Source organism: Pseudochaenichthys georgianus, chromosome 13 (genome assembly GCF_902827115.2).
Source record: "Pseudochaenichthys georgianus chromosome 13, fPseGeo1.2, whole genome shotgun sequence".
Taxonomy (NCBI): domain Eukaryota; kingdom Metazoa; phylum Chordata; class Actinopteri; order Perciformes; family Channichthyidae; genus Pseudochaenichthys; species Pseudochaenichthys georgianus.
In genome coordinates, this window is record NC_047515.1 from 37,485,087 (window position 1) to 37,498,842 (window position 13,756).

The 13,756-nt window shown below is 39.1% G+C and overlaps 1 protein-coding gene across 1 annotated transcript in view; it reads right to left on the minus strand.

Annotated features, from left to right (window-relative positions):
• Positions 1-1,792: 1,792 nt before the first annotated feature.
• The window catches only part of veph1 (ventricular zone expressed PH domain-containing 1), a 108,193-nt gene continuing 96,229 nt past the window's right edge, over positions 1,793-13,756 (minus strand). The window contains exons 14-16 of the mRNA XM_034097449.2: positions 13,454-13,590; positions 6,749-6,802; positions 1,793-6,191 (exon numbers count right to left, since the gene is read on the minus strand). Of these exons, the coding sequence (XP_033953340.1) occupies positions 6,009-6,191; positions 6,749-6,802; positions 13,454-13,590 (374 nt within the window). The 3' untranslated portion in view covers positions 1,793-6,008. The remainder of the gene's footprint in view (positions 6,192-6,748; positions 6,803-13,453; positions 13,591-13,756) is intronic.

Below are 13,756 nucleotides of genomic sequence, written 5' to 3' on the forward strand. Positions count from 1 at the left end.
TATTCCCACAGAGGCGACATTTACATTGTTACAGCAGAAAAGAGCCAAAGACAGCTTGAAGGTAAGAATGGAGAAAGCAGCTCGAGTGCGCTAGAAATTGAAAGTACGCAGCCGAAAAAAATCTGCCCCTTCCTTAGACTTCCTCACAGAGCCCCTCCTCCAACACACACGAACGCGCACATGACCAATGAGGGCACGAGATAAGTTTGCCCAGGTGATATTTTTGTATGTATTTATTGTCAAAGCATTTCAGATATTCATTGCTATCGGGATGTTAAGAGCATTCCATGGAATATAACTAAAAGTGTGTCTGAAGTGAATTACCTAACCCACCTTTAATGTTACCTAAGAAGCATGCATAAACAAAAATAATGTTTGTGTTCAATCTCTCTATTGGCTCTGGAGTATTCTCACCAAATGGAGCTACATGCCTTAAAACCACTTCTTAGTATCCTGGTTCATTCGGATCACATCTACCCCGATAGTAAAGCAGGGAGTTATTCAACATGTGTTTTCACAGCTAGAGGGTGCTGTTAGCTTGACTAATACACGTTCTCCTGTCTTCAAGCATACTTGCAGTACTTAGGGATGGACTCATGGTATGAAGCAATGGTTTACGGAAAACACCCTCTGTTGTCACACATGTAAGTGCTGCTGTGTCTTCAATTCTGAGATATTACTTCTGTAATTCCCACACATTAAGGATAACACCTGCCTGATAGCCCCATGAAATACACATACACGCTGACTTTGAGGTCTGATGCTCTTCAAAGTGTGCAAGAGATCCCTCTGCCCAAGCATTGGGTAACCCCTGCCTGTATGTTTAAAGCTCCAACACGTATTGTTTTAAAAAAAAAAAAAATAGGTAGTATGTAGAAAGATATGAAAAGAAAGTCACATAGAATGTCGCAAAAAATATGAAGATCTATCAAAGCATGTGCAGAAATAGTCATAGTATAGCAGGTCTAAAAATCCTTAGACAATTATAAAGATTTATAGAAGTATAAATAAAAGGTCATAAAGAAATAATATTATAAAAAATAAAATAGTTATTGTAAAGGTTTGACGGTTTCTTTCTCCTGTTAAAAAATACAGAAAGGTTGAGTCGAATATCACACACTCATACAATCTATACTTTTTGCCAACAGATCCATAAAACAGTCATCCTTCTCAGCTTGTGGGGTCTGACTGTTTTCATTCCTGCAACACACAAAGTGCTTTTAAAAGCTTGAAATGGGAAAATAATGGCAGTTTGGGAATAAAATGTGTAAAACTGGTTTTCCTGAATCTCAAAAGATCACAACCATCTGCAGGGCTTCTCAGAGGAAAAGCTCTTATTGCAGAAATATCACCAAGATACTCATGGAGGAAGGAGGTGGGCATGTGGAATACGTTTTGTATGCTACTGCCAGTGTGTGTGTGTGTGTGTGTGTGTGTGTGTGTGTGTGTTCTAGCATTACTATATTTGTGGGGACCTACATCTGTTTAATCACGTGTGGGGACTCGCCTCCCTTATGGGGACAAAATGGAGGTCCCCATAAGGGGGATCATTAATTTTAGGGTGAAGACTTGATTAGGGTTAGGGTACGGGTTAGGGTTAGGCATGTGTTGGTTATGGTTAAGGTTAGGATAAGTCTCCAGGAAATGCATGTAAGTCAATGTAATGTCCCCTGAAGTGATGTATACATGGTGTGTGTGTGTGTGTGTGTGTGTGTGTGTGTGTGTGTGTGTGTGTGTGTGTGTGTGTGTTCACCCGGAAAAACAATAGCAAAGAATGGTCTAGCTGAGAAACTCTGTTCAAATCAATTTGTTTTTATTGTGAAGCTCCAGGAAACCTCTCTCCTAAACGTATTTAATCATCTCATTTTACTTCAAGTAACCAAAAAGAAGTGTTGAAAGACAGAGAAATAACTTGATATTTCACTGTAATGTTTTGTATACAGCAAAAAAGGCAGTGTGAGGCATGCAAAAGATGCAACAAGCAAATATACAATCCATAACAACTGTCAATAAAACACAGTATTAATTCATAGTTAATATAAAAACGATGGAAGAGGAAAGGGAAAACACAGGAGAGACATTCATTGTTTCAGTAATCTTTTCCAGACATGATTGAAATGTTACAATAGTAACAAATAAATATTGACCGTATATCAAAAATCAGATGTCATTTAACAAAATACTAAAAAACAAACAATCCTATGATTCTTTACACAAGGCTGAAATACATTCAGAAACTTCACATACAGTGTGATTGTGGAAATCATTGAAACCTACGGCATTTTCTACATTTTAAATCTCATTGTGCCTTAAAATAGCTCAATATACACTTCAGTGCAAGACAACAGATAGGTAGATAGATAGATCTATAGATAGACAGATAGATATATAGATAGATAGACAGACAGATAGATGGATAGATAGATAGATAGATAGATGGATAGATGGATAGATATATAGATAGATAGATAGACAGATCGATGGATAGATAGATAGATCTATAGATAGATGGATAGATAGATCTATAGATAGATGGATAGATAGATGGATAGATCTATAGATAGATGGATAGATCTATAGATAGATGGATAGACAGATGGATAGATAGATAGATAGATCTATAGATCTATAGATAGATGGATAGACAGATGGATAGACAGATAGATAGATAGATAGATAGATAGATAGATAGATAGATAGACTATTTACACAGATTCCTACGCATGTATTTAGGAGGAAAGTATAAACACTTTTACATTTTGGCAGTTTCACTTTGTTATTTCAATATTTTGACATTCATCAGACATCAGTAAATCAACACTAAGCATCTGAAAAGTGAGCTTTATGGTACGAAGGACTTTCTGCATTTCACTTGAAGTTGGATTTAACGCTTGCTTGCGATCAATGCTAAAGTGACGTGTGTGTGTGTGTGTGTGTGTGTGTGTAGTATAGCTCGGTACATGTACTTTTGTTTGTCTCAGCTGGGCGGGGTGTGCCACAAGACAAATCCAAGACAGTGTTTCTAATAAGTGTTTGAAACTGCATTTGTACTCACCTGCGAGTTGTCCTGAGGCGCTAATCTGATAAATACGTTTGCTTGCTTTCGGACAGTGGATAGTGGATTAGTGTTAAACAGGGACATTAGCTCTAATACGTTCATTATATAAAACTATAGAAGTCCCATTGACTTACACCGGGAAATAAACATATTTAAATAGATACATCTCCTACCGAGAAGGAACACTTAAGTAGCACTCATTTAAATGTGCGTCCTAAAAGTTGTTAAACACTCTAAAAGCCGAATCCAGATACAGATTATCATGGTACTTTTAGTATCTCCATTCACTTCATTTTTGGCTTCATGAGACACAGAGCGACTCTCACAGGAATGAACAGTGCCCCGCCTCCAACGCTGTATCCAGCTGTCTTTATACATGCTGAAATGTTAGATTTAGACGTAAATACAAAGGAATGCTGAGGCTAACGGGAAGCTAATGGTCATATAACTAGTGGTGGACAAAAAAATAACGCTAAATGAAAAGTCGGAGGGATTGTCCTATTGGGACTATGACTGTCTGTTCTATGTCTTAATGTTTTTGTAAAGCACTTTTAACTGCATTGTTGAAATATGTGATATAAATAGATTTCCCTTGCCGCACAAAATTAAATGTTAATGCTACAGATGTTGAGCTACTTCAGTCAGGACCAAAAGTGGTAGATTAACCAACATGTCATCCCTATAGTCACAATACTAGACAAAGCTAACATTATTATTAATTATTAGTTAATATTTGTTAAAATGATGTTACATTTATTCACTCTTACATTGTGCTGCATAGCCAGCTGTGTAGTGGGTCTCAGCGCTGAGACCATGAGGGCAGGAATCAAAATGTAATCAAAGGAGAGGCGTAGTGTAAATACTATTATAAGAGCAGATGCATGTAGCTCCGGTGTGATGAGGGAAAGCACAAACAGAGGTAACCTGACCTGCTGGGAAAGGCAGCGTTATGACTACACATACACAACTACACAACGACACAGTAAGTGCTTATCTGCTACACAAGTCAAGATTAAGACCAGCTTTTATATATATTTAGAACATTTAATTTGACTATAATTATTGTGGATCCAGATCGCGAATTAAATCTGCCGTACAGTATAATTGATTTGCAGCCACTGTCTGACTGTGATTGCTTTCCATCTGCATCCTGGTAGTAACACAGTAATGCTCAGCAGTATGTACTGCTACAGGATGTCATCTTTCAGGTGGAAAAGATGTTAAAACTGAGACTGTGTTAGTCCACTTAGATCAGAGGAAAAGAGTTAAAGCGGTAAAACTCTAACATTTGCAAAGAACTCGTTTTAAAAAAGATGGGGAAACAGATTGCTACACATCCACTTCAGTCAATTACTGTTTAAACCTGCATTGAAATTAAATCAATGTGACTGAACTAGAACAGCTTCTAAATCCACAAGGAAACCACTAATTTACTTCAATGTTTTCTTTGAAATCTGTGGTCGAAACTCCGCGATGACGCAACAGTTGCTGCTCCTCGTAAACACGGAGTGAAGAGTTGCAGATGTTCCTGATTCAGAAGGCCAGAAATAACTCGGTCCATACAGTGTTGAAGTTGCGAAAGAATATAAATATGACCATATGACCATAACATGACTGAGGGGGCTTTGTTTGAGTAGAAGAGGGGGCGTGTGGTGCAGTGGGTTGTCTGTGCGTGTTGGGATCAGGTGGTCACAGGTTCAAACCCCACTGCAGTCAGCATGTCGTTGTGTCCTTGAGACACTTCCCCCCAAATTGCTCCTGTGGGGATTTCCCACAGTACTGAGTATGTAAGTCGCTTTGGATAAAAGCGTCTAACATGTAATATGTAATAATAGAAGAAAAAGAAAACAGGGTCTAAATGTTAATCTCATATGATAAAGGAAACATTTCAGACATTTGAATAACTCAAAAAATAGCTCTCACCTACTGACTTTAGGGTGTTGTTAGTGATGAAATACAGAAAAATACATCATAAAAACTAGTTCAAAACACTGGTTTGAATATGTACATCCATATCTCACTAAAAAAGGTATTTATAGTAAAGGAATAGTTCAACATTTCAGGTTTTTTTTTGGTTCAATATCACTATCACGTCTGTGTGCTAAATGTATAGCTAGCAAGCCTGTTAGCATAACTTAGCGTGAAGGCTCGAAACCGCTAGCTTGACTATTTAATGCTCAAGAACTTCAAATTCGACTGTAGGTTATTTGTGCGGCCATTTTTCTGTTGTCACAATTAGTCACTGCCAAGAAATAGTCCCGCTCACGGCCGCGCATAAAACCATAATAAATAGTTTAACTTGGTGAAACAGGGAGGCTGTGGCGCAGTGGCCTAGTGTGTTGGTGTTCAGGGGAACACAGGTTCAAACCCGGTTCAAACCCCACTGCAGACACACACACGCACGCTCCGTCCTGCATCAAGAGAGACTGATCGGTCACATTATTGCTTCAACTCTTTAAGAGGTCTGTGCTTCTATCGAGTGTGTGTTTTGTGTGCTAAATACCACTGGCCTCAAATACATCTCGATCATCATGCATCATTAACCCCGAAATCCACAGTTCGCTTAGTCATTGAAGCTCTTAGCAGTGTCTCGAGCGAGGACATGTCCATGTATGGTCGAGTCAGGTGAGGTAACTTGAGTCTTTAAAACATTCGATGGTCCACAGATCCCCCGATGAGTCCATGATGTAACAGTAAGTAATGGTAACATCCCTCATACGCACCAAGTCTCTTATTGCTGGTTTATTTAGATTACTGCGTACAAATATTATTAGATTTCACCAAAGTAATGCTACTGGCAGTGGACGATTATTATTTTTTGTGCACAGATGAAGAAAGACGTTATCTTTGTTTGCAGAAGTATGTCATGTTACCACCAGCGTGCACAGACACACTCCTCCTCTGTGTTTCTGAGGCCCTCACAGGTAGGTGGTGGCCTCTCTGTTCTCCCTCACAGGTAGGTGGTGGCCTCTCTGTTCTCCCTCTCTCGGGCCTGAGCCACGGCCACGTTGATGCACTGCAGCCACTCCTCGGCGTGCTTCTCATCGTGAGCTTTCAGCACGTACGTCTTACTGTCCGTGAAGATCTCGAAGGCGCGCGGCAGACCTCGATCACGTCGCTTCTTGGCTACGACCTGTGGAGAAAGAGATGACAAACGTCCGTGGAGAGATACCGCTGTCATCATCAGCCCTCCTTCTTTCTGACTCTGCAGTGATTCATGAATTAATTGTACAGTTGATATACTGTAGTATCTAGGGGTGATATCTGCCTCCTTAAATCACATCAACTCTGATTTAGGATCATTTACACAGAGCACACTCTAACATGATCAGATGAAGAGAAATAAAAACAAAATACCCTTTATTAATCCCCAAAGGGTCATTCCGTTTTTAACTCTTATGATACACAGCACAAATACACACATGCGCATGACCCATACACAACAGGTCTGAATACACACATGCCGTTTTGTTATGGTTAACTTTATCGGGAGAGATTTAGATTACTGGGAACTGTCCCTGGTAAATAAATAAATACTAATAGATAACAATTGCTCAACAAAGTTTCCTTTTCAAAAATATCATGAGTTTAAACCACATAAACCCCGAATATGCAAGAACGTGTTCTTTGGAGAAGATACAAATATTTTAGGAGCAGTGTTTTGAATGATGATACGACGTCACTCCTCACCTTGACACTTTGCACCTTGCTCAGCTCAATGGGCATGTCGTCCAGCTCGTCTTTCTGCGGGGAAGACAGAACATGAGATAAGTTAACAAATATATCATATACGTTTTAATTTTTCTTTTGCACCTGGAGCTGTACAACCTGTGAGATAACGCAGGCGTGACAAAAGAGATATTAGTAATAAAGAAAATAGTTCATACAGAAAAACTACTGTGTGTTGATTAAGGAAAAATCAGTGTATAGTTTTATATAATGTGTGCATCATTTGAATCTTTTAGGTGGAAGAATATCATGTAAATACTGTAGGTTTCTAAAACTGTTCAATAACTAGAAACTATAGCTTTAATATAAATATATTAAAGTCAAAAAGTACAATATTTTGCCCTTAAATGTAGTGGATAAAGTAGGGAAAATAGTACCATAAAATAGAGCTGAAAACAGTCCGTAATTTGGTTGATTTTAGCAGCGTGATGTTAATTTAGCGATAAAGTGCTTTAAGAAGCGTATTTTCAGCCACATATAAAAGGTCTTTGTTTATTTTAAGTGAATCAATACTTCATGTTGCCATAACGTCCTGACACTGTGTCTCAGTATTGTTTCCAGTGAGCACTAACTCAAACCATTCACAGGATGAACAATTGCACTTTATTGTTCTGTTGCTTCGGCAGGAAATGAAATCCTCCCATGTTTCTATTTCTAAACATCTTTGTTTGTTTTTTCAGAGTTACACAGTGTAGTTGTGTGCCATGTCTCCTTTACTATCCTTTCTGATGTTGTTACAACCATTGCTGTCTGTAAGGCAACTACACACAGCCTTTCTTTGTTAACCCTTAGATGCAAAAGTGGGTCTTTCTGGACCCGCTGAGGTGGTTTTCTTGAAGTATCTTTGTAATTACATTTTGTTATCATTTCATATTCCAGCTATTCCTCAAAAAACATGTTTTGGATATCATGCCATTCAAATTTTAAATTGACATTTTAAGAAATTGTAGTTTTTGTATTTCCACCCCAAGCTTCCATAAGTGGGTCAAAAATGACCCGCATGCATTTCCTAGGACCTACGGGAACCTTTGATTCTTATCACCTGTTGCTGTCGGGAATACATTCACTGCAGACCACACAGACCACATAACAAGTGACACCTCTCAGGAAGATTATTTTACACAGCAAGATCTGATACCTGGCAGTATTATAATAATAATAATAATAAATTATATTTGTATAGGGCTTTTCAAGGACTCAAAATTGCTTTTAAATATAAGGGAAGGTTAGGGTGAGGGGTATAGGACTATCAAACTTGATCAACCGGCATGGATTGATGGGGGGTGGGCTATGAGTAGACAAGAGGAGAAGAGATGAGTTTTGAAAGGGGACTGGAATACTGTGAGGGTCTCAGAATAGGGGAGATCTTTGCATCAATATGTTCAAAACGAAAACAAATTCAAAATAGTGAAACATTAAATATAAAATATTTCTAGTGTGAACCAAAATATAATACTAAATATTATACAAGTGATTTTTCTTAACCCAAATGACAAACATGGCTTAAAAACACATATTATTCTAATACGGGTCCTTTTTGGCCCACTTATGGAAGAGTGTAGGGTCCAGTCACTCTAAGGGCATCTAAGGGTTAAGCAACTAAGCAACAAGCATTAAATGATCCCGCTGCCCAATGATAAGTTTCACTAACGAATGTAAAATAATAAGACATATTCACTATAATGGATTAGTGGGTCTTGACACTGAATTAAATGGAAACCACAGACTGTGTATGTAAATGTAGGAAATGCTTGAAGCGTAGGAAGATTAAGTTCAGCAGAGTTCCGCAAGAAAATCAATAAAAGTCTTAAAATAAAAGTGCTAAATTCTACCACAGAAAACATCAAAAAGTAATCCGTAGGTGTTTCACTCATATTTTATATTCTTGTTTAATTAAAAAATCACAGTTTGTGCATTACTTGGTATTTATTACCTGGGAAGGAGGAGTTGTATTATTTAGTTTTGGATTGTGAAGCAAGCACTTCGTTGACTTTTTGTGTATGAAAAATGCTGTATAAATAAAGTTTGATTTGATATGATGATTCCTATTTTCCCTCTCTTTTACTGTATTCACACCCAAGGAAGAAATACAGTTTTCAATGGATCATACAAGGCAGTGAGCTGTGAGGTAAAAATAATGAGTTAAATTTGTTTTAATAATATTTGCTGCACTTGGTAAATGCCCAAGTAAAATAAATGCACTAACTTAGTACCCAGAGTGAGATACAAGACTTAGTTTGTGTGGTTTTGGGGGAATTGTTTCAAACCTCTTCGTGTGTCAAAGCTCCTCCATCGTTCAATTTGGAGGAAACAAACAAATGTTTTGTTTTTAATCTCACTCCACATTTGGGAAAAGGTATTTCACAACGTACCAACCACCTCCAGAACATGCTGGCAGAGACGCACCGAGAACAAAGACACACACACACTTTCCAATTTGCGGCCACTGCAGAAAGAGAGGAACTATTACCATCTGGATAGGAGCACAAAGACTATTGTTAGGGGAGGAAAAAATAAAAAGAGAGCTTACTCCATTTCAGCCACTAGAGAATATCCCACTGTTTCCAGATATTCCTCTTTGAAGTCGAGCCTAGCGCTTGTTTTTGGAAGCTGATTGTATAAACACCCACAGCCAAGCTCCTGTTATCTGTGCACATTATTGTCATGATAATTAAGAGTTTTCATCCTGTAGATTCAGAAGACTGACAATAGCCAGAGTATAAACACACTGTCAAATGTAATTTGATTTGTAATATAGTTCAGATTTCCCCACAAACAGAACTGACTTAAAGAGGACACATTCTGCTCATCTTCAGGTTCATATTTGTATTCTGTTCCTCTACTGTGACATGTATCCTTGCTTTCATGTTCAAAAAGCTCTTTCTTTTTCTCATACTGCCTGTGCTGCAGCTCCTCTTTTCACCCTCGAAAAAATATTTATCATATCACTGGATTATAATTAGTAATTCATTCATCAACATAATTTTACATTTGCAGCTAGTATAGGTGAATCAAGCTTTTAATGACTTTTTATAGTGCCAAGTTTCTTATCCATTAGCAACATGTCAAACTCAAGGCCCGGGGGCCAAATCAGACCTATTTCTAATCTTCCGTTCCTCTCAAAAATTCTTGAGAAAGCGGTCGCAAAACAGTTGTGTGATTACTTAAAAAACAATGATTTATTTGAAGATTTTCAGTCTGGCTTTAGAACACATCATAGCACAGAGACAGCTCTGGTTAAAGTCACAAATGATATTCTAATAGCCTCAGACAAGGGACTTGTCTCTATTCTTGTTTTGCTCGATCTTAGTGCTGCATTTGATACTATCGACCATGATATCCTATTGCAAAGACTAGAGCACTTAGTTGGCATACAGGGAACTGCTTTAGGCTGGTTTAGGTCCTATCTATCTGAACGCTCTCAGTTTGTACGTGTTAACGATGAATCTTCCACGCAAACCAAAGTTAGCCATGGAGTGCCACAGGGCTCAGTGCTCGGACCTATTTTGTTCACATTATATATGCTTCCATTAGGCAATATTATAAGGAATCATTCTGTAAACTTTCATTGTTATGCGGATGATACTCAACTATATTTATCAATCAAGCCTGATGAAATTAATCATCTAAATAAAATTCAAGACTGCCTTAAGGACTTAAAAACGTGGATGACCTTAAACTTTTTGATGTTAAACACGACCAAAACTGAAGTTATTGTACTTGGCCCGAAGAATCTACGAAACAAATTATCTAAAGACATACTAACTATGGATGGCATTAATTTGGCCTCCAGTGAGACTGTAAGGAATCTTGGTGTTATATTTGATCAGGATTTATCCTTTAACGCCCACATAAAATCAATTTCAAGGACCGCCTACTTCCATCTACGTAACATTGCAAAAATCAGGCATATCTTGCCTCAAAACGATGCAGAGAAACTAGTCCATGCATTTGTTACTTCTAGGCTGGATTATTGTAACTCTTTATTATCAGGGAGTACTAAGAAGTCAATCAAGTCGCTTCAGCTGATTCAAAATGCTGCGGCTCGTGTACTAACCAGAGTTAGGAAAAGGGACCACATTACTCCTGTTCTGGCTGCCTTACACTGGCTCCCTATAGAACACAGGATAGAATTTAAAATTCTTCTTCTCGCCTACAAAGCCCTTAATGGGCAGGCGCCATCTTACCTTAAAGAACTCATTATACCCTACTGTCCTACTAGGGCATTGCGTTCCAAGAATGCAGGGTTGTTGGTTGTTCCTAGAATCTTTAAAAGTACAATGGGAGCCAGAGCCTTTTCTTATCAAGCTCCACATTTGTGGAATCAGCTTCCAGTTTGTGTTCGGGCGGCAGACACCCTATCCGTTTTTAAGAGTGCGCTTAAGACCTTCCTTTTTGATAAAGCTTATAGTTAGGGCTGATTAGATTCAGCCCCTAGTTTTGCTGATATAGGCTTAGTTTGTCGGGGGACATCTTACTTCTTCCTTCTCTCTGTCTATACCCGTGTACACTCATGTTCCGATTAACCCAGCTTCCCCAAATGTCTTTCTTTTTGGTGTCTATATACGCTGGGATCCGGAGTCATGGATGATCCTGCGGTCCTGTGTCCTGGATCGCGAGCGCTGGATCTTGAGTCGTGGCTGTGGTCCTGGATCATAGGTCCTCGATGGATATCCTCGTGGATTCATCTTCCTATTATACACACATGCATTTCCAAACATTTGGACTACCTATGTTGCAAATGTATTATCTTTTCAATTTACACACGGCATCTATTGCACGTCTGTCCGTCCTGGGAGAGGGATCCCTCCTCTGTTGCTCTCCCTGAGGTTTCTCCGTTTTTTTTTCCCTTTAAACTGGGTTTTCTTTGGAAGTTTTTCCTTGTACGATGTGAGGGTCTAAGGACAGAGGGTGTCGTATTGTCATACTGATATTCTGTACACACTGTGAAGACCACTGAGACAAATGTAACATTTGTGATATTGGGCTATATAAATAAACATTGATTGATTGATTGATCAGGCCCGTGGTGGATTTCACTTCGGCCCGCAGGATAATTTCTAATTACTATTAGATCTGGCCCGCCTGTATATTACACGCACACCTTCACTCCATCCTGAGGGTCTCCTCAGCTCAGAGCCTGACCCCAAACATTGATGACCTTGCTCCCGAGATGAGATGCCAAGTATCTGAGCTAGCATCACAGAGCAGCACACTGAGTTTAATGGATGTTTCCTTCTGCACTTTCTCTCTCACGACAACAGGGCATGTTTGGTTTTTCTTTGTGGGAAACAGTTTTGTTGAAGCTGTTGTTGGCCTGTGGGAAAATGTAATCATAAGAAATGACTCTGGAAAAGCTGCAGATAGAGCCATAAGAAATGAATGCAACGGATTATTTAATGTTTTATGTTGTTTTTATAGGCAATCATTTAAGCTTTGTTGGTTCCAGGTTTAATATGTGCGATAAGTTCATTTCAATAAGTTTTGCAATAAACATTGAACCAGTCCGGCCCTCGACTAGTACAGATTTTTAAATTATGGCCCACTGTGTATTTGAGTTTGACCCCCCTGGCACATCATTATTACATATATATGTTGTTAATAATAAGAAGCTGCAAAGTAACTACTAATGTATGTTGTCAAACAAATGAAGTGGAGTAAAAAAGTAGAATATTTTCTTCCAAATTATAGTAGAGAAGAAGTGTAACGTAGCATAATGTGGATATACTGAAGTAAAGTACAAGTGCGTCATAATTACACTTGTGTACAGTGCTTGAGTGAATTAACTTCCAAACGCTGGTCATCAGTGGCTTCAGACTTTGCGCGACCTTACAGTAAATCACCGGCCAAAAGAGGGGAAGTTGAAGGAAAAGTGCTGTTGTAACCCCCCCGAGAAATCTCCTCATCGTTACTTGGAAGTCAATTGTCTTTTTTCAATCGCACGTACTTCTCTGTGTTTGCTACTTGTGCGTAATGATATCTGCTTTGGGTCGAAGTGGGTAAGAATGACTCATATTGTTGCAGCGTCATTGCTTTTGGCCTTGGGAGTCCCCCAAGGATCCTTACTGGGGCCAATGTTTTTTACAGTCTGTTTTACCAGATGCTCTTGAGGGACAGTTGAGCCGATCACGGGATGATATTTTCACTGTTTAATACATCATGATTCAAATGGAACAGTTACATATTAAGGGGACAAATTCTGCTCATTTTCAGGTTCATATTTGTGTCTCTACTGGCAAATGTTTTCATGCTTTTCTGTTCAGAAAAGTGTTTATTGTTCTCATACTGCCTGTGCTGCAACACATCTTTTCACCCTCTGTCTGAAACTAGAGCCCAGTCTGCTCTGATTGGTTAGCTGGATGGCTCTGTTGTGATTGGTCAACCACTTAGAGATGTCCCGCCCCTTAGCCTATCACGTACAATGTGTTGGAACTCTAGCCAATAGAAACCCAGTGTTGTGTAGTGATGTCACAAAGGAGTCAACATGGAGACAATTCAGGCAGGGGTGAGTTTGTGGTAGGGAAACTCCTTCTGGAGGGAACTTTCAGATTCTAGCCTTTGCAGACCATTTACATGCACAGAAACAAATATAACACACTACAGGAAATTTAAAAAAACAAAAGCATAATAGGGCCTCTTTAACGATTGTTTTTACTGGCTACGTACGGATTTGCCTCTCCGGAAGAGCAGCTGGTTTCCTGCCAAGGTGAAGTAGCGGGTCTTCCAGCGCTTGATGAACTTCCAGCGGACCTGCTTCTCCTTCAGCTTCCCCTCGATCAGCGGCTGTCCCTCCTGGTTCACAACTAGAGGGGAAAAAAGTCCACAATGAGTAAAAATGGTAGTTGTGAAATAAATAACTATGTGGGATGTTTCGCAACAGACCAGTACATTTCTAGACTCGGCACATAGCTTTTGATTCCCCATGAGAGTCCAGATTCGTCCCACCACACAATTCACAAGACCCCACAC